The sequence below is a fragment of the Nyctereutes procyonoides genome, unplaced genomic scaffold (assembly GCF_905146905.1).
Source record: "Nyctereutes procyonoides isolate TBG_1078 unplaced genomic scaffold, NYPRO_anot_genome, whole genome shotgun sequence".
Lineage (NCBI taxonomy): Eukaryota > Metazoa > Chordata > Mammalia > Carnivora > Canidae > Nyctereutes > Nyctereutes procyonoides.
The window spans coordinates 57,161,477-57,184,321 of NW_026575125.1; the positions used below are offsets into that span (position 1 = coordinate 57,161,477).

Here is a 22,845-nt window from a genome sequence, read left to right on the forward strand (position 1 = left end):
TGACATTTTCTTCTGAGTGAATCATCCTAGGAAGCTTTTCTTTTGTTTTGCCTATTGTTTTACTGTATCTTAATAAGAGAAAAATATTTAAGGCTTACTTAATGGCTCTTATAATTGTGTTTTTCAGGTAATTCAAGTTTTTATTAGCTGAAAATACTGGTTAATGACCACATGATCCAGTGGTCTAGAGACCACCTCTAATCATATGAAAATTATAAAATAAGCTTCTTCAAAAAGAAGCTATTCAAATTGGAAAAGAGAGGAGCTTCTCAGTGAACATATAACAACGTTTTATTAATTATTTAGCAGGTAAAACTTGTTTTGTTTGGGCTCTTCCTTGTTATGTCACACTTAAATGAACTCATTAAATTACTGAAAAAGGAAGGGAAAACCTTGTAATAAATTCTAACATGTCAACACTGATTAAAGTCCCAATCATCTAGAGTATATATATATATAATCTTCTCTTATTTACCTCAAGGTCATTAATAATTTTAAGTGGTTGTTACTTTAAATACATATATGAACATGTGCATACACACATATATATGCATGCATACATTCCATTTAGTTGTTTCCTTATATAACTTCAGACAGGCAAAGCACTATAGTTAAGATGGAAATAGAAGAACAATTAACTTTTTAAGCTTTTTAGATCATTCCCAGCAGAACAACTGTGAAATCACATCAGGGTGTTAAGTGTTTAAAGAGAAAACTATAAATTTTGGTCCAAAATAAAAGCAGTAAATCATTTTGATGAAAAAATAAAATTCCCAACAATAGAGATGCTGGTTAATGATGAAGAACATTCTACATACATACATGAAAATTAAAGCTTTTCCTCCAAAAGATATACAATTGCAAATGCTTTTAAAAAACGAAAGAGTTGCTATTATTAAAGTATGTGAGTGGGGAGAGAGGAGGAGAAACAATGAATTTTTACTGTCCTTTTTTTTTTAAGAAATGGATACTTTCCATCTCAATTGTCAACATAAAGCAGATTTAAAAAACTATTAAAATTTGGAATCCAGTGTAATTCATCTGGTTATAGATATCAAATGGCTATCAGGCCTCAAAAATAGAAATGGGGAAAAGTGAAATGGTAACAAAAACTATGCTTAGGGCACAACTAAGGCAGTAACAAGAAAATAATCTGGGGCTAAATACAGACCTCACATTAAATATTGTGAAAGATATATAAAACTCAAACTCCTTTTCAAATAAATGTCACCTAAAAGAAGGATTATAGAAAATGGGAATGTATAATTTTTTTTAATAAAACAATTCTGCTTCAGTGCAAATGTGTCAAAAAAAATGTCTCATACAACTTAGCAGGAACAGTTTCCACAGCCTTTTACACTGTTGACAATTTCTTCTTGTAGCTTCTTCCTTTCCTCCTCTTTGGACACATTTTCTTTCTTTGCATCCCATGTGGGGTTACCATGGTTCTGCACACGGCTACTCTGTGTATGCCACATTTCTGAATAGATACTGCCAGGGTTTGCAAGCAAGCCATGGTGGGTACCACGTTCAGCTATCTTACCCTAAAAAGCAAAAGCAAGAGAAATAAAGAAAAAAGTCATATAACTAGCATAATAACTGAAAATACATAATTTCTAACTATGGACTCTGAAGGATTTGCATTCATTTAGTGCCTCTCCAAATTCCTCAACCATAGTACAAGTGGGAAAAATTGAGGTAGGAATGCTTTTTTTACTGTTAAACTATTAGTCCAGTGAACAAACAAAAAGCTGTGAAATCCCATACACTGTACACCATTTCACTTAAAAGAAATAAAATTTTAAAGTTTTATTTTTAATTTTGAAGGACAAAAGGGTGAAAAAATTTAAAGGTGATTGTAACTGATAAATATTTAATCAAAAGCACTATTATCTATTAAAGGGACTTAAAAATAATACCCTGAAATCCTGACATATACTTTAAAATAAGTTTTCTCCTGAAAAGCTTACTTCTTTCAGTAGCTATTTTTGTTAACAATGAATATTAAACTTAACTTTGGAGATGTGGTATAGATTCCAAACTCTTATCTACAATTAATTTGTCTCTTGACAGCTACTGCTTAACACGCTGGGAGACAAAAGGAATTTTGTCACTTTTACTGGTACTCCCAGTTATAGGACTTTTACAAATATACCCTTAAACAAAACAACTAAAATTTGTTTCCACATCTGAGTGGTTAATTTAAGGCTCCTCTTTCATTGCTAGCTAGGCAGCTTAAAAATGAACTATTTTGCTCAGCTATTTAATTCTTCTGGATTGTGAAGAGTGTAGTTCTCAATCTTGGCATGTATGGACCACTTCACTGGCACAAAACTCCCCATGGATTACATATTTCATATTTTTCTATTTAACACTGTCAAAAACAAACAAAATAAAATCCTCAGTGAAAACTTCATCAAAAGCTACTAGAAAACAAAGAATTACTTTTGTGGAAATACCAATGAAATAAATCACAAATAATTATCATCATTTAATATTATACTTATAATAATATTAATATTACTATAAGTACTCATTACTCCAGATACTGAATCAATCTTTTATTCAAATTAATTACATTTGAATTAATAAGTAGTAAAAACGTATAAAATATATTTTAAATTACTTTTATTTGTATTAAGCACCAATGTATAGATCTTAAAAACTTAAGATTAAAAAGCTTAAAATAAAAAGGTCTTTTGTCTTCTCCTTCATGCTTGACTATTTCCTATTCTCAAATGCATAGCTATTTCTTCTGGTATTTACACATACATATATGTATTAGCACAAGTGTTGATATTCAGTGTTTTCCTTATTATGACCATGTAAAGCATTACCTGTTGAGTAAAGTAGGTACTAAAATTTTATATATTTTTTCTTTTGAGGACCATTTGAATGGTAAATGGTATTCCAACCTTTTATTTTCAGGCTGGAGGTGTCCTTATGTCTAAAATGAGTCTCTTGTAAGCAGTAGATGGGTCTTGCTTTTTTATCCAGTCTGAAACCCTGCGCTTTTTCATGGGGTCATTAAGCCCATTCACGTTCAGAGTTACTACTGAAAGATATGAATTTAGTGTCATCATGATACCTATTCAGTCCCTGTTTTTGTGGATTATTTCCTTGGACTTCCTCTTTCTCTTACAGAGTCCCCCTTAATATTTTTTGCAGAGCTGTTTAGGTGGCCACATATTCTTTCAGTTTCTGCCTATCTTGGAAGCTCTTTATGTCTCCTTCTGTTCTGAATGAGAACCTTGCTGGATATAGTATTCTTGGCTGCAGGTTCTTCTCATTTGGGACCCTGAATATATCCTTCCAGCCCTTTCTGGCCTGCCAGGTCTCGGTGGAGAGGTCTGCTGTTATCCTAATGCTTCTCCCCATAAAGGTAATGGATTTCTTCTCTCTTGCTGCTTTAAGGATCTTCTCTTTATCTTTGGAATTTGCAAGTTTCACTATTAAATGTCGAGGTGTTGAGCGGTTTTTATTGATTTTAGGGGGGGAATCTATCTCCTGGATCTGAATGCTTGTTTCCCTTTCCAGTTTAGGGAAGTTCTCAGCTATGATTTGTTCAAATACATATTCTGGACCTCTGTCCCTTTCAGCACCCTTGGGAACCCCAATTAAATGTAGGTTTTTCTTCCTCAGGCTGTCATTTACTTCCCTTAATCTATCCTCGTGGTCTTTTGTCTTTTTTTCCTCAGTTTCCCTCTTTGCCATCAACTTGTCTTCTATGTCACTCACTCGTTCTTCTACCTCGTTAACCCTTGTCGTTAGGACCTCCAGTTTGGTTTGCATCTCATTTGATTGATTTTTAATTTCTGCCTGATTAGATCTAAATTCTGCAGTCATGAAGTCTCTTGAGTCCTGTATGCTTATTTCTAGAGCCACCAGTAGCTTTATAATAGTGCTTCTGAATTGGCTTTCTGACATTGAATAGTTATCCAAATTTTGTAACTCTGTGGGAGAGAGGACTGTTTCTGATTCTTTCTTTTGAGGTCAGTTTTTCCTTCTAGTCATTTTGCTCAGTGAAGAGTGGCCAAAACAAGTTGTACTGGAAAAAGGAGAAAAATAGAAAAAAGGAAAAAAAAAGGGGGGGGGACACAAACAGAAAACAAAAAACAAGTGGGAATATTCTCTGATTCTATATACTGTAAATCCCTCCACTTCCCCTGGAACTTTCCAGTACAGTTTGGTCAATAACTTGCTTTTCCCCTGTCCTTCCAGTGGGTCTTCTGAGGGAGGGGCCTACTGTGTTGATTCTCAGGTGTGTGCACCTGGGAGAGCTTCTCAGTCCCCTGCCAGGTGCACGGCTCAGTGGGAGCTGTTTATCCTGTGAGGCCCCTGCTCAGCCACAGGTACAAGGTGACACCAGGAGGAACAACAAAGTGGCGGCGGCCAGCTCTCCAGCCCTGGGGTCAGCTTCAGCAGTAACTACCGCAGCTCCCAGTCCGCAGGGGCCTGGATGCTCCACCGGCGGAGGGCGCTGATCTGCACAGTTCAGGGCCGCCAGGCAGCAGGAGCGTCCTTGCTGTCCTGTGTCCTCTCGGCCTCTGCCTGTCCCAGGGGGAGCGTTGGATCTTGGGCTGTGTCCCCCAGCGCCCTGGGCTCCAGGGCCTGCACCGCTAGAATCGCGCTCCCCGGCTGCAGCCCCCTCCACACGGAGCCGTCCCTCGAGCTGCTCCCGGGCCGAGGGGGCTCGCGCTCCAGCCCTTTAGGGAGCTCAGCTAGTGGTGTGTGGCGCACTCTCCCCTGGGGCGCAGTTTCTTTCTTAGTGCCCCTGGGAGCCTGAGGGCATCCCTGTCCCTCCTGGGATCCTGCCCGACTGAACTCTTCTCTCTGTAGCATTCCAGCTCTTCTCTTTAAATCTCAGACCGAATTCGTAGGTTTTCAGGATGATTTGAAAGTGATCTAACTAGGTAAGTTGGTGGGGACAGGTGACTTGGGGACCCTACTCTTACGCCATCTTGCCCTGCCTCCTATATATATTTTTTCTCATAAAAGTTTTAATTCTTCCTGGACTTAGTAATTGCCTTGTTTTTTCATTTTCTTAGTTTTCTATGTCACTATTGGTAATTCTCGCTAAACTTTCTTCCAGAATTATGAAGCCCAATCTGAATATTATTTTTCTCATTATCATATTAGGTAATCTATTAGTTCAATTCCCTCATGATCAACTCCCCTTTGAGGTATTCTTCTTATAACTTTTAAGGTTGTTTTATTTATCTTCAACTCTGAAATTTTATGATAATGTGCTGTGATGTGTGTATCTTTTCCTTTCCATTAATCGTGCTGGGTACTTGGTAGACCCTTTCAATCTGGAAACTCATGCTTCTAGTTTAGCAACTGCCACAGACACTTTTTCCCACTTCATCCTCTAAATTTATACTTTTTGCTAATTCATTTGAGAATTAGTTACAGACATCATTACATTTCATTCCTAAATATTTCATTAGTATATATTTCCTAAAAACAAGAATACTTTCATACTGACTAGAATACAAATGTTATCACACCAAAGAAATTTATAAAACACATAGTCCATAGTCAGATTTCACCCACTGTCCCTTTATATACATATTTTTCCACCCAGAATCCAATCATGATCAGTACACTGAATTTATAAGTTTTCCTAGTCTGTTTAGGTATGTGTGACACTGACACTTCTAAAATGTCCAGGTATGTTTTTTTAAAGAATGCCATTTAAGTTGTTTTGTTTAGTTGCTCCTGCTTATTAGATCCATGCTAAACATTTTTGGTAGAAATACAATATAGGTGATGCGCCCTAGTGTGTCAGATCAGGTGGTACACAATGTTGCTTTGCACCAGAATTAATAATATTAAGTTTGATCATTTGGTTAAGGGAGTGTACCAGACTTCTCTATTTTAAGGATACTTTTTCTCTTTGAAATTAATAAGTAAAAGTCTATAGGTTACATTTTGAAACTGTGTAAATATCCCATTTCCCAATAATTTCTCACCATATAGTTTTAGCAACCAATGATGATCGTTACCTGCAGTCATTATTACAATGGTAGTTGCAAAATATGATTTTCAAAATTTTATCATTCCTTTTACAAGTGCTGACATCCTTCTTAAGGAAGAGCTTTCCCTTTCCCCATACTTTTGCATTGCATTATAGCATAATTTCTTACTGAACATGTTGTAATTCATAAATATTATTATTGTTTTTTTTTATGTTCAAATTATCCTACATTGGGCCAGTGGGAGCCAACGCAAAATAGTTCTTGTGTCCTTGTGATAAGTATTCATTACTTTACTCACTCCAGATATTGAATCAGTCTTTTATTCAAAGAATTTGGTTTCTTTTAGTGAGGAATAATATTTAGTACTCAAGATCTACATGCTTGTTATACTTATTACTATTGGGATTTCAATGCTTCCAGGCCTTTCTGGTGAAAAGTTAGGGACTTCTTTATAATCCTTATAATCTTGAATTCATACTGATAATTCTATTCCAATGTAATGTCACAAGGTTGCTCCTATTTTTCTCCTGTTCCATATTTTTATCTTTCTGTTTTACAACATTGATATACTTATGCATATGCTCACACTTAAAATATACCAAAAAAAAACCAGTTTAAAACAGTCTACTCCCATAGTACTACTAATAACAAAATTAGGTTCAAATTTTGATTTATTTTTGTCCTTAATTCCACTAAGGGTAAATAATCAGAGTAACATGTTCAACAGTTACTTGGACTGTTTTCTTTCTGTATGCTTGTTATCAATTTGTTATGCAGTTAGTTTCACTTCCTTATGGTTGTAATCACCTTTTGTTTTTCCCCATCCTTGCTGATTTTCAAAACTTTTAATATATAAAAATATTATTATGGTTCAAAAATAAAAATAAAAATAATATAAAAATAGAGGAGCTAAGGTGGTAGAGTAATTGGAGAACTGTAGGCTTGCTGCATGCCTCAAACACAGCTAGATAAGTATCAAATCATTCTGAATACCCAAGAAATCAATCTGAAGACTGACAGAACAAAGTACACAACTAGAGAGAGAGGAGGCCACATCGTAAAAGGTAGGAGATGCAGAAACCTGGTTTGGGGGAGAAATGGATCTTAGGTGCTGTAGAGGTGAAGGAGCCCAGGTAGCAGAGGGAGGCAAGAGAGAGGAGCACACAGGGAATCACACAATGAATACACTTCCCAAACCCATTAACTGAGAAAACAAGAGGGGGTGATTTTCGTGAGTTTTTTTTCAGCCAGCAGGGCTTGAAGACTGAAGTTTTAGAGGTCCCTGGCATAGATGGTACAAAGCCCTGAGGGTGCTGCAGTTCTCCCATAGAGAAGGCAGGAAGGTAAACCAGGGGCAGATGGCATTATGAGATCTCCTGAGATGCACTGGGAAAAATGGCTCCCCCTTTCTGGAGTGCATCTGAGATGGGTACCATTGCCTCTTTGGGGGCAAAGGAGCCAGTGGGCAATATTTTCCTTCCCTCACCCCTCAGAATAGGTACAGAGACACCTGCTGAGGATAGTGAAACCAGACATTGGCTGCTTAGTGAGCTTTGCTCCAAATTCCACACTCCTGAGCTCTGGTGAGACTGCCCTTCTGTCTTAAGCCTGTACCACCCTCAGCACAGCAAAACCCTCCCCCAGACCAGCACAGGTCCCCACCACACCAGGTCGCTAAAGATTAGAGTTTTAAAAACTCAGCCAGCCTCACTGGAGAAGAGACCAATATGCACTGTACTGTAAGAGGCAGGCAAGCAACCCAGACATAGAGAGTGAGAAAACAATGATCTAAAAAACACTTAGGGTGCATAAAGGGACTTTATTTGCTCCTCTGGGAGTGCTTCCCTGACATTCATGAGCATGAACTTCCCTCTCTCGGGAAAAAGGAACTGGCAGGTGCCACTTCCTTCCACTGCCCTCCACCATAAATTAACTTCAATAAACAGAAGAGCGCCAACACAGGCTGCTTAATTGCTTACACCAACCTTGCCTCTCTGCACTCTACTGGTTTTGCTTTCCTGAGGCAAGTGTGCCTGAGAACTAACACAGCAGGCTCCTCCTCCCAAAGACCAGCACAAACCCCCATAGGCATCATGTCTACTGACCACAGACTTCTGCAAAGCTTCAGCTCTAGTGTAAATGGCACCAGGTCTCCTTTTAAAAAGCAGACCAGAATACAACTAGTTAAAACCAGTCAGACTCTGGCCAAGGTCCAGACACTACCCATTGTAGGCAAGGAGAAACTGCAGAGTACTGATTTGAAGCATAGAGCAGCCATAACACAGCAGCAGAGTACATATAGCACACCAGAGACACTTAATGAAGTCCCATGCCCTGGACATTGTATGATCTTTTCTACATAAAGTCATTACTATCAAGAGCAGGAAGCATAACAGACTTTTGTAACACATAAAAGAATACAGAGACCTAGACAAAATGCCAAGACAGGAATTCAGGACAAATAAAAGAACAAGAAAAGGTCATGGTCAAGGATCTAAACAAAATAGATGTAAGTAATATGCTTGATTCAGAAATTAAAGCAACAATCATAAGGATACTAGCTGGGATTGAGAAAACCATAGAAGAGACCAGGGAGATCCTTAACACTGAGATAAAAGAGCTTTAAAACAACCAGGGCAAAATTAAAAATGCAATAACTAAGATTCAAAACTGACTGGATGCCATGACCACAAGGAAGGAAGAAGCAGAGGAATGAATAAATGATACAGAAGATACAATTATGGAAAATAAGGGAACTGATACAAAGGAGGGAAAAATCTAGGATGAAAAAGTAAATTTAAGGAACTCAGTGACTCCATGAAACATAATTACATTTGTATCCCAAGAAGAAGTCCCAGAAGAAGAGAGAAAAGGGAGAAGGTTTTTGGATGGGAGAACTCCTATCAAATTCAACAAAAGCAGGCCAACACCAAGACATACTGTAGTTAAATTTACAAAAAAAAAAAAAAAGAGATACAGAAAAAATCCTAAAAGTAGCAAGACAAAAGGGGTTCCTAACTTAAGAGGGAAAATTAAACTGTATTAGCAGCAGACCTATCCACAGAAACTTAGCAGTCCAGAGGAAAGTGGCATGATATATTCAACATGCTGAATGGGAAAAATATGCAGGTAAGAATACTCTATCCAACAAGGCTGTCATTCAGAATAGAAAGGGTTTCCCAGACAAACAGAAAGTAAAGGATTTCATGACCACTAAACCAGCCTTGCAAAAAATATTAAAGAGGACTCACTAAGTGGGAAATAAGACTAAAACTAACAAAGACGAGAAGGTAATATAGGGGGAACTGAGTAGTTCAGTTGGTTAACTGTTTGCCTTCAGGTCAGGTTATAATCCTGAAGTCCTGGGATTGAGCAATGCATCTGGCTCCCTGCTCAGTGAGGAGTCTGTTTTTCCCTATGCCACTCCTCCTGCTCATGCTCTCTCATTCGCTCTTAATAAATAAATCTTTATTTAAAAAAAACACACAGAAAAACTCCAGAAACAATGACAAAACAAGTAATAAAATGGCACTAAATTGACATCTAACAATAATTACTCTGAATGTAAATCAAATGACATGGTGTCAAAATGGATAAAAAACACAAGAAATCCATCTATATGCTGCCTACAAGAGACTCATTTTAGACCTAAAGACATCTGCAGATTGAAAGTGAGTGGATGGAGAAATAATTACCATGCAAGTGGACATCAAAAAAAAGCCAGAGTAGCAATACTTATATCAGACCAACTAGATTTTAAACCAAAGACTGGAACAAGAGATGAAGAAGGGTATTATATAATAAAGAAAGGGGTCTATCAAAGAAGATCTTCCCCACCTTGGGAGCATTTAAATATGTAACACAATTAATATCAAACATAAAGGAACTCATCGATAATAATACAAAAACAGTAGGGCCTGCTTACACGAAGGGACAGATCATCTAAGCAAAAATCAACAAGAAAACAATGTTTTTGAGTGACACACTAGACCAAATGGATTTAACAGATATATTCAGAACATTTCACCCTAATCAGCACACATTCTTTACAAGTACTTGTAAGATATTCTCCAGAATAGATCACATACTGGTCACAAATCAAGCCTCAACAAGTACAGAAAGAATGAAATCATACCATACATACTTTCTGACCACAACACTATGAAATCTCAAACCAACCACAAGATAAAATTTGAGAAAGACTGCAAGTACATGGAAGGTAAACAACATGCTATAAAACAATGAATGAGTCAACAAGAAAATAAAATAAATTAGGTAAAAACAAAGAAAGAAAATGAAAACACGACAGTTCATAACATTTGGGATGCAGCAAAACAGGACATAAGAGGGAGTATGTAGCAATATAGGCCTATCTCAAGAAGAAAAATCTCAAATATGCAACCTAACCTTACACCTAAAGGAACTAGAAAAAGAACAACAAATGAAGCCTAACCTCAGTAGAAGAAGGGAAATGGTAAGATTAGAGCAAAAATAAATGATACAGAAATTAAAAAAAAAAACAGTAGAAGAGATCAATGAAGCCAGGAGCGGTTCTCTGAAAAAATTAATAAAATTGATAACTCCTTAGTCAAACCTACAAAAATGAAAGAGAAAGGATCCAAATAAATAAAATCACAAACAACAGAGAACTCACATCACAAAAATACAAACAAGTATATGATAATATTATGAAAAAAATTTTTTTATTATGAAAAATTGTATGCCAACAAATTAGGCAATCTGGAAGAAATGGATAAATTTCTAGAAACATATAAAATACCAAAACTGAAACAGGAAGAAACATAAACTTTGAACAGACGGACAAACAGTGAAGACATTGAGTCAGTAATCAAAAATCTGCCAACAAACAAAAGTCCAGAGCCAGATGGCTTCACAAGGGAATTCTATTAAACCTTTAAGAAAGAGTTAATACCTATTTTTCAACTATTCCAAAAAAAGAGAAATGGAAGGAAAATTTCCAAACTCATTCTACAAGGCCAGCATTACTCTGATTCCAAAACCAAAGATTTCATTAAAAAAGAGAACTACAGGGATCCCTGGGTGGCGCAGTGGCTTGGCGCCTGTCTTTGGCCCAGGGTGCGATCCTGGAGACCCAGGATCGAATCCCACGTCGGGCTCCCGGTGCATGGAGCCTGCTTCTCTCTCTGCCTATGTCTCTGCCTCTCTCTCTCTCTCTGTGACTATCATAAAAAAAAAAGAGAACTACAAGTCAGTATCTCTGATGAACATGGATGCAAAAATTCTCAACAAAATACTAGCAAATTGAAAACAACAACAGTACAGGGAAGGAATTATTTACCATGATCAAGTGGGATTTATTCCTGGGCTGCAGGGATTGTTCAATATTCAAAAGCCAATCAATGTGATACACCACATTAATAACAAAAAGATAATAACCATATGATCCTATCAACAGATGCAGAAAAAGCATTTGACAACATACAACATCCATTCTTGATTTAAAACCCTCAACAACTGAGGGCAAGAAGGAACATACCTCAACATCATAAAGCCCATATGTTAAAGATCAACAGCTAATATCATGAACCATGGGGAAAAATTGAGAGCTTTTCCTCTACCATCAGGAACAAGACAGGGATGTCCATTCTCACCAATTTTATTTAACATAGTATTGGAAGTCCTAGCCTCAGCAATCAGATAATGAAAAGAAACAAAAGGCATCCAAATCAGCAAAGAAGAAGTCAAGCTTTCACTATTCACAGATGACAGAATAAGCAAAGACTCCAACAAAAAACTGCTAAAAATTCATAAATGAATTCTGTCCAGTCACAGGATACAAAATCAATGTACAGAATTCTGTTGCATTTCTATACACCTATAATGAAGCAATAAAAAATAATCATGAAATCAATCCCATTTACAGTTGCAACAAAAACCATAAGACACCTAGGAATGAATGGAACCAAAGAGGTAAAAGATATGTACTCTGAAAACCAGAAAAAACTGATGACATAAATTGAGGATTACACAGAAAGGGAAAAACATTCCATGCTCATGGACTGGAAGAACAAATATTGGAACATCTATACTACCCAAAGCAATCTACCCATTTAATGCAATCCCTATCAAAAACCAACAGCATTTTTCACAGAGCTACAACAAATTATCTTAAAATTTGTATGGAACCTCAAAAGACCCTGAATACCCAAAACAACCTTGAAAAAGAAAAACAAAGCTGGAATCATCACAATTCCAGACTTCAAGTTATATTACAAAGCTATAGCAATCAAGACAGTATAGTACTGGCACACAAACAGACACATAGATCAACAGAACAGGACAGAAAACCCAGAAATGGACCCACAAGTATAGGTCAACAAATCATGTTGGGAAAACTAGACAGCTACATGCAAAAGAATGAAACTGGACCACTTTCTTATACCATACACAAAAATAAATTCAAAATAGATGGAAGACCTAAATGTTAGATAGGAAACCATCAAAATCCCAGAGGAAAATACAGGCAATAACCACTTTGACATCAGTTGTAGCCACATCTTTCTCAGTATGTCTCCAGAGGCAAGAGAAACAGAAGCAAAAACAAACTATTGGGACTTTTCAAGATAAAAAGCTTCTGCACAATGAAGGAAACAACAAGATGAAAAGGCAACCTTCAAAAATGGGAGAAGGTATTTGCAAATGACATATATGAGGGTTAGTATCCAAAATCTATAAAGAACTTATTAAACTCAACATCCAAAAAACAATCCAGTTTAAAAATGGGCAAAGACATGAACATACATTTTTCCAAAGAGGATATCCAGATGGCTAACTGGCACATGAATATATGGTCAACATCTCTCATCATCAGGGAAATACAAATCAAAAGCATGATGATATACCATCTCACACCTGTCAGGATGGCTAGAATTAACAACACAGCAAACAGTAGGCATTGGTGAGGATGTAGAGAAAGGGGAATCCTCTTACAGTGTTGGTGGAAATGCAAACAGGTGCAGCCATTATGTAAAACAGTATGGAGGTTCTTCATAAAGTTAAAAAGAGAACTCAGCAACTGCACTTCTAGGTATTTACTGAAAGGATACAAGAATACAGATTTGAAAGTGTACATGCACCCTGACATTTATAACAGCATTATCAACAATGGCCAAACTATGAAAAAAGCCCAAATGCTCACTGACTGATGAATGGATAAAGATGTGATACACACACACGCACACACACACACACACACACACACACACACAATGGAATACTACTCAGCCATCAAAAATAATGAAACATTGCCATTTTGCCAGGATGTGGATGGAGCTAAAGAGTATTATGCTAAGTGAAATAAGTCAGTCAGAGAAAGACAAATACCATACAATTTCACTCACATGTGGAATTTAAGATAGAACACAGATGAACATCAGGGAAAAAAAAGACAAATAATAAAACAGACTCTTTAACTATAGAAAATAAACTCGGAGATGCTGGAGGGGAGCAGGGTACGGGGATGGGTTAAATGGGTGATGGGGTTTAAGGAGGACACTTGTTGTGATGAGCAATGGGTGCCATGATGAATCACTAAATTCTACCCCTGAAACTAACATTACAATGTCTGTTAACTAGAATTTAAAAACTTGAAAGTATAAAAAAATATTAAAAATATAATCAGGAAAGTCATGTTCCCTTTCCTATCTTTTCTATCCCTTTCTTTCCCTACTCTATAAGTAGTTAATTTCTCTAGTTTCTATTTTATGAGTCCTGAGTTTGTTGTTTTTATCTACTGCTAAGAGTTCTTTTTATTTGGCACTGAAATACAAAAAAGAAAGGCTTTAGTATATTTTATGTTAATTAAAATATTAAACACTGTCCAGAATTGCCTTAGTATAGTAATAATTAATATCCATAATCATACCTCTGAGCCACTGAAAGACTGTGAATCATCAAATATTAAATTCTTTTCAGCTCAATTTAGGATATTCCCGTTTTTTGTAACTTTTTATTGAAATATAATTGACATACTATGTTATATTACTTTCAGGTGTATGACATAGTGATTAGACAACTGTAAACATTTATTCAATGCTGGCCACGGTAATGCAGTCATCATCTGTCACCATAAGGCATTATTACAATATTATTGCCTATATTACTTATGCTGTACTTTTCATCTCCCTGCACTTATTTTATAACTGGAAGTCTGTACCTCTTAGAGAACTGGTAGTTGTCAAAAAGAAGGTGAATGAGAAAATGGGGAAAATGAAATAGATTAAGAGGTACAAACTCGTGGAGTTTCTTTTTACAGAAATAAGTATTACATATTCCTCCCTGCCCCCCCCCTTGCAAATTGCAGCATACAAAAGTTTGTGAATTGGTCTTTGTTTCATTTAACAACATGTCTGGAACTCATGTCATATAAAACTCCATTTACTTTTTTGTTCTTAAAAACATTTGTCCTTATTTTAGAAATGCTTTATTTACCATGACCTGTGATGATATAATTATGTAAGTTGCCTTATGCTCTTTGCACTGTCTATATTTTCTACGAGTTCCTTTTCTTCTGCTTAAGAGGCCTTCCTTTATTATCCACTGACACTTAATAATGACACATTAGAAAGCTGGCTGGAAACTCTACGTGCATGGGAATGGGATTTTCAACTGTGGGGTTTCAATGAAGGATGATCATATATGGATGGATATGGTCATTTTGCTGGGTTCTCCAAATCCAAGTATCTTTTTCCCCCCTGGAGCTACGTGTATTTCTACAGAGAATTCTCCAATTATCTCCTAATGAAGGAAGGAGTGATAGTAAAAATAAAGAAATGGTTAGCAAGGTTCTTAGAGCCAGTGGCAGAAGAGGGTCTGTGGTCTTCTTTTTTAGTGTGTGTTGATTTTCAGTTAAGCTTCACCATCTTTGTTCATGTGCTTGATTGTTTTCTGTTTAGAGACTCTGTGACTCAATTTCTTGACAAGTCAACCCACAGCCTCTTGCTAAGGCTGGTGGTAAGTGGTAATCACCAGGCTGTGGGGGTAAGGAGGGGCCTTCTATTTCTTATGGAGAACATTAATACTATAAGACACTGCTTATGGAATACATGAGGTCACATTTAAGTTTCACTAGAAAATGAAAGCCTCTGATCTTCATAATCAAGCAAATACAGAATCAGCAAACTATAAACATAAAGATATTTTAGATATATGTACTATAATCATTAAAAAATTAGTTCCAATAAATAACCCAAACTTCAAGTGGCAATGTTGTGATTAACTGTAGATACTGTCAACCTCATAGCACCAGACAAGATAGCACAAGCTTGTTCAAGTACTTTTAACATTTTTATATTTTAAGAATAGACTATCTGCATCCCTGCATACAATGCAAAGTTGTGTAAAAAGCACAACGGTATATTTTATTTCAGATTTTTTCTTTTTAATTTTTTTCCTCCAAGTACTTTTTTAAAGATTTTATTTATTCATGGGAGACACAGAGAGAGGCAGGCAGAGACATAGGCAGAGGGAAAAGTAGGCTCCCCATGGGGAGCCTGGTGTGGGATTCAATCCCAGGACCCCGGGATCATGACCTGAGCCAAAGGTAGATAGATGCTCAACCACTGAGCCATCCAGGTGACTGAACTGTCCTCCAAGTTCTTATTTAAATTCCAGTTACTCAGCCATTAGAAACGATGAATACCCACCATTTGCTTCAATGTGGATAGAACTGGAGGGTATTATGCTGAGTGAAGTAAGTCAATCGAAGGACAAACATTATATAGTTTTACTCATACAGGGAATATAAAAAATTGTGGAAGGGATTATAGGGGAAAGGAGAGAAAATGAGTGGGAAAAATCAGAGAGAGTGACAGAACATGAGAGACTCCTAACCCTGGGAAACAAACAAGGGGTAGTGGACGGGGAGGTGGGGGGGGATGGGGTGACTGGGTGACGGGCACTGAGGGGGGCACTTGACAGGATGAGCACTGGGTGTTATGCTATATGTTGGCAAATCGAACTCCAATAAAAAATATACAAAAAAAATAAATTCCAGTTAGTTAACATACAGTGTAATGTTAGTTTCAGGTGCAGAATTTAGTAATTCATCACTTACATACAACACCCAGTGCTTATCAAAAGTGCCTTTTTTGAGCATCAATGGATAAGAAAGTATATTTACAACATTTCACATTTAAGGCATCCTGGCATATAATCATACTGAAAAGTAGTTTATTTCCTAATGAATGTTAAGTACTTATGAAAAACCAACAAAAAGACCTATGGTTGCTCAAGTACACAGATAAAACTATATAACTATGCTATATAGAATGAATATATATATATATTTACACACACATGATATATATAATTATAAAGAAAAATATATAATTTTACATAGAAAAATCACTACCTTATATGAAATTTTAGTGGTGTGAAAAATTCTCAACTCAATATAGAAAATACATGAGATTGTTTTTTCCTCTCTCAACATCCAGAATTCATGCTTTCAAAATGATAAAGAATGGAAGGTTTATATTAGAAGGGAAACAATTATAGAAAAGAGGCTGATGGAAGGTGAAAAACTGAACAATGTTAGAAATAACCAAGTGCTAGGTTGTGGGAAAATATATCCTTATGAAGAGCAGAGAAAAGGAAAATTATCCCCATTTTTAAATCTACCAATCATCCTAATGGTATTCTGAGTTGATCAGAATATTTAGATAGTACACTGCTACAGTAAATCCCTCAAAAGAGATAAAGCAGGCTATCCATTTTCTTCCCCCAGGAGGAAAAAATAAAAACCATGTTTGCAAGGACTTAATTTTATGGTAATTTTCTTTTAGACTTCAAGGGTATGTATAGATATTAGAAAAATAAAAATACAAAATAGAAAAGCAATAATGAGCAATGATTCTGTATAGAGCAAAACTGAATGCAGAAAACTTATTTTATACATACACTCTCTAAAACCTGACTCTATCATACGAGGCATTAATGTTTTCCTGATATAAGTTTGCTTTTAATACTTCAATGAAAAGTTTATATCTTCTTGGGAGAAAAGTGCCTTTGTTTTCCTATCAAAAGGAAGTAAAAATGGAGTCCTGATCTCATTTAAAGAACAAGAATTCTACATTTTTCCTTAGAAACAATATTTGTTTGTGTTTGTGACAATTTCCAATGTTCTTCACATACTAAACTTTTTTATTGAACTGTAATTAAGATACAGTGTTAGCTTCAGGTTTAAAATTCATTGATTCAACAACTCTATATATTTTTTTAATAAATTTTTATTTTTTTTTATTTATGATAGTCAGAGAGAGAGAGAGAGAGAGAGAGAGAGAGAGAGAGAGGCAGAGACACAGGCAGAGGGAGAAGCAGGCTCCATGCACCGGGAGCCCGATGTGGGATTTGATCCCGGGTCTCCAGGATCGCGCCCTGGGCCAAAGGCAGGCGCCAAACTGCTGCGCCACCCAGGGATCCCAACTCTATACATTTCTCAGTGCGCATCAAGTTAAGTGTACTCTTACTCCCCTTTATTTCACCCATCCCCCCCACACCACCCCACTGACAACCACCAATTTGTTCTCTATATTTAAAAGGTCTATTTTTTGTGTCCCTTTTTCTTTGTATTGTTTCTTAAATTCCACACAAGTGAAATAGAATGGTATTCATTTTTCTCTGACTTATATCACTTATCATTAGACCCTCTAGGTTCATGCATGTTGTTGCAAATGGCATGATATCGTTTCTTTTATGGCCAGGTTAATAGTCTTCTTTATCCATTCACTCATAGATGGACACCTAAATGCTTCCATATCTTGGCTATTGTAAATAATGCTGAAATAAACATAGCAGTGCATATATCTTTTCAAGTTAGCAGCTTCATTTTCTTTGGGTAAATGGCTAGTAGTGGAATTATGTATTTTCAAATTTTTTAAGAACCTCCATATTGCTATTCACCATGGCTGCACCAATTTACATTCCCAGCAGCAGTGCATGAGGGTTCCTTTTTCTCTGTTATCATCGTCAGCATTTCTTATTTTTTGTGTTTCATTTTAGCCATTTTGAAGGGTAATAAAGTGATATCTCATTGTGATTTTAATCTGCATTTCCCTGATGTGTCTGTTGGCCATCTATATGGCTTCTCTGGAAAAATTATCTGCCCACTTTTTAATCTGATTATTAGTTCTGGGGGTCCTGAGTAGCATAAGTTCTTTATATATGTTGGATATTAAGCCCTTATCAAATATACCATTTTACAAGTATCTTCTCTCATTCAGTAGGTTGCCTTATATAGTTCTGTTGATGGTTTGTATCAGTATGAAAAAGCATTTTACTTTGGTGTACTCACAACAGTCTAATTTTGCCATTGTCTTCCTTGACTGAAAAAATTTACCTAAAAAAATGTTTCTATAGTCAATGTCAAAATAATTACTGCCTATGTTTTCTTCTAGGAATTTTATAGTTTCAGGTCTCACATTTAGGTCTTTAATCCACTTTGAGTTTATTGAGTGTAAGAAAGTGGTCTGGTTTTCATTCTTTTGCATGTAGCTGTTCAGTTTTCCCACCACCAATATGTTGAAGAGACTATCTTTTCCTCATTGTATATTCTTGCTTCCTCTGTCATAGATCAACTGACCATGTAAGTGTGGGTTTATTCCTGGACTCTATTCATTTCCATTGATTTCTGTGTCTATTTTTTTTCTTTTCTCTGTGTCTATTTTTATACCAGTACCATATCTTTAAAATTACCACAGCTTTGTAATATATCTTGAAATCAGGGATTGTGATACATTCTGCTTTGTTCTTTTTTAAGATTGCTTTGGCTATTTGAGGTCTTTTGTGGTTCCATACAAATTTTAAGATTATTTGTTACAGTTCTGTAAAAAATGCTGTTGGTATTTTGATAGGGATTACACTGAAACTGTATAGATTGCTTTGGGTAGTACAGACACTTCACCAATATTAATTCTTCTAATTCATGAACAAGAAATATCTATTTGTGTCATTTTCAATTTCTTTCATCAATATTTTATATAGTTTCCATGATACAGAATTTTTATCTCCTTAAGTTTATTCCTAGGTATTTTATTAATTTTGGTACAAGTGTAAATGGGATTGTTTTCTTAATTTCTCTTTCTTCTCCTTCATTATTAGTTTGTAGAAAGGCATTAGATTTCTGTATTAATCTTGTAACCTGTGACTTTACTGAATTCATTTCAGTGAAAAATTTTACTTTTTCTTACCAATTTGGATGCCTTTGTTTTTCTTGTCTGATAGCTCCAGCCAGGGTTTCTAGTACTATGTTAAATAAAAGTGAGAATGGACACCCTTGTCTTATTCCTGATCTTATATGGAAAAGCTCTATTTTTCACCATTGAGTATGATGTGAGTTGTGGGTTTTCCATATATGGCCTGATGATGTTGAGGTATGTTTGCTTTAAACCTACTTTGTTGAGAATTTTTATCATGAACTGATGTTGTACTTTGAAAATGATTTTCCTGTATCTTTTGAGACTATCACGTGTTTTTGAGCCTTTCTCTTATTCATATGATTATATTGATTGATTTACAAATATTGAATCACCCTTATATCCTGGGAATAAATAAATTCTACTTGATTGTGGTGAATGATTTTTTAAAGTGTATTGTTGGATTTGATTTGCTAATATTTTGTTGAGGATTTCTGCATCTATATTCATCAGAGATGTTGGCCTGAAGTTCACTTTTTTGTAGTGTCTTTATGTGGTTTTGGTATCAGGGTCATGCTGGCCTCATAGAGTGGATTTGGAAGCTTTCCTTCCTCTTCTATCTCTTGGAATAGATTGAGAAGAATAGGTACTAACTTTTAGTTAATTGGGAGAATTCACCTGTGAAGCCATTTGGTCCTGGACTTTTGTTTGTTGGGAGTTTTTGATTACTGATTCAGAATCACTGCAAATAAATGGTTCGTTCAAATTTTCTATTACGTCTTGATGCAGTTTGGGAAGGTTATATATATATATATGCAAAAAAATATATATAAATAAAATCTTATATAAAGATTTTACTTATTTATTCATGAGAGACACAAAGAGGCAGAGACAGAGACAGAGGGTGAAGCAAGCTCCTCACAGGGAGCCCAATCTGGGACTCAATCCCTGAACCAAAGGCAGACGCTCAACCGCTGAGTTACCCAGGCATCCCAGGAAGGTTATATATTTCTATAAATTTAACCATTTCTTCTATTTGTCCAAATTGTTGGCATATAATTTTGCATAGTATTCAATCATCTTTTGTATTTCAGTGTTGTCAGTTGCTATTTCTTTTCCATTTCTGATTGTGAGTCCTCTCTCTCTCTCTCTCTCTCTCTCTCAAGTCTGGCTAAAGGTTTATCAAGCTTGTTGGTTTTTTGAAATAACCAGCTCCTGGTTTCATTGATCTATTTAATTTTCTAGTCCCTATTTCATTTATTTTTGCTCTAATCTTTATTATTTCCTTCCTTCTACTGGCTTTGGACTTTGTTCTTTCTTTTCTAGCCCCTTTAGGTGTAAGGTTACGTTTTTATGCAAGATTATTATTCTTGAGCTAGGCCTATATTGGTATAATCTTCCCTCTTAGAATACTTTTTGTTGTATCCCAATGAATTTGAACCATTGTGTTTTCATTTTCACTTGTTTCCATGTGTTTTCTGATTTCCTCTTTGATTCTTTGTTGATCCACTGGTTATTTAGGAGCATGTTGCTTAGGTTTCAAGTGTTTGTTTATTTCCATCTTTTTATTGTAACTGATCTGTAGTTTTATAACATTTTCTTTGGAAACGATGCTTGATGTGGTTTTAACTTCTTAAATTGAGAGACTTGTTTTGTGCCCTATTGTTATCTATTCTGGATAATGTTCTATGTGCACTTGAAAATAGTATGTATTCTGATGTTTTTTGATAGAATGTTCTGAATACATATGATGTTAGTTTCATCTGGTCCATTGTGTCTTTCAAAGTCACTATTTCCTTACTTTTCTGTATGGATGACGTATCCATCAATGTAAGTGGAGTGTTAAAGTCAATTACTATTATTGTATTAAATTCTTCTTTTATGTCTGGTAACACATGTATGCTTCTGTATGTTCCCATGTGAGTACATAAATATTTACAAGTATTATATCTTCTTGTTGGATTTTTCCCTTTATTATCATGTAGTGTCCTTGTCTCTTGTTAAAATATTTGTTTTAAAGCCTATTTTGTCCAATAAAAGTGTTGTTCTCTTGGTTTTCTTTTCATTTCCATTTACATGGTAAATGTCTGTGTCCTTCCTTTCTTTTATAATTTTTTAATTTTTTATTTATTTATGATAGTCACACACACACACACACACACACACACAGAGAGAGAGAGAGAGAGAGAGAGAGAGGCAGAGACACAGGCAGAGGGAGAAGCAGGCTCCATGCACCGGGAGCCCGACGTGGGATTCGATCCCGGGTCTCCAGGATCGCGCCCTGGGCCAAAGGCAGGCGCTAAACCGCTGCGCCACCCAGGGATCCCTGTGTCCTTCCTTTCAATCTCCATGTGTCTTTACATCTGAACTGAGTTTCATGTAGGTAGCACTTAGAGCTTGTATTTTTTTTTATCTATTCAGTCATCCTACGTGTTAGTTTTTTCCTCCCATGTGTTTTGATTGGAGCATTTAGTCAATTTACATTCAACGTAATTAATGATAGATATGTAATTATTGCCATTTTGTAACGTTTTATAGTTGTTTTTGTAGTTCTTTTCTTTTTTCCCCCATTTAACTTTCTTCCCTTGTAATCTGATGACTTTCTTCACTGTTATGCTTGGATTACTTTCTCTTTACTTTTTGTGTACCTACCATAGGTTTGTGGTTGCCAATAGGTTCATATATATTTTATGCATATAGCAATCTATGTTAGGTTGATAGTTAAGTTTGAAGTCATTTTTTAAAGTAGTACAATTTTACTTCTCCCACATTTTATGTATAGGGCGTCATACTTCACATCTTTTTGTTTTGTGAATCTCTTGATTACTTTCATAGACACAATTTATTTTGATGTTTTTGTGCTTTAACCTCCATATTGTTTTTTTAAAGATTTTATTTATTTATTCATGAGAGACAGAGAGAGAGGCAGAGACAAAGGCAGAAGGAGAAGCAGGCGCCATGCAGGGAGCCTGACGTGGGACTCAATCCTGGGTCTCCAGGATAAACACCCTGGGCTGAAGGCAGCGCTAAACTGCTGAGCCACCCAGGCTGCCCCTCCATACTGGTTTTATAACCAATTAATACACTACCTTTTATTATATGTTTTCATTTACCTATGGAATTTTTTCCTTTCATAATTTCCTTACTCCTAATTAGTCTTTTCTTCCCAAATTATTCCCTTTAATTTTCCTTGAAGGCTGGTTTAATGGTGATAAACTCTTTGAACTTTTATTTGCCTGAAGAACTCTATCTCTCCTTGTATTCTGAAGATAGCCTTAATATGGAGAATATTCTTGGTTACAGGTTATTTTTTTTTTGTCAGTAGTCTGAATATACCATGCCACTCTCTTCTGGCTTCCAAAGTTTCTGCAGAAAAATCAGGGGAAAGCCTTATGGGGTTTCCCTTGTATGTAACTATTTCCTTTTTTTTCCTTGTTACTTTTAACATTCTCTTTTCATCATTACTTTTTGCTATTTTAGTTATTATGTGTCTTGGTGTGGCTCTCCTTGGGTTGATTTTCTTGTGGGTTTTGTGTGTCTCCAGAATCTGGATGTTTTCTTCCCCAGCTTAGGCAAGTTTTCAGCTATTATCTTTCAAATAAATTTTATGCACCCTTCTCTCTTCTCTTTCTGGGATTGCTACAATGTGAATGTTATAATGCTTAAATGACATCCCTGAGTTTTCTTAA

At 35.9% G+C, this 22,845-nt stretch overlaps 1 protein-coding gene across 4 annotated transcripts in view; it reads right to left on the bottom strand.

The window, feature by feature from the left end:
* Window positions 1-273: 273 nt before the first annotated feature.
* The window catches only part of ABCB7 (ATP binding cassette subfamily B member 7), a 186,781-nt gene continuing 164,209 nt past the window's right edge, over window positions 274-22,845 (bottom strand). For all 4 annotated transcript variants that reach the window (XM_055337807.1, XM_055337808.1, XM_055337805.1 and 1 more), the window contains one exon: window positions 274-1,544. In XM_055337807.1, coding sequence (XP_055193782.1) covers window positions 1,329-1,544 — 216 coding nt within the window. In that variant the 3' untranslated portion in view covers window positions 274-1,328. The remainder of the gene's footprint in view (window positions 1,545-22,845) is intronic.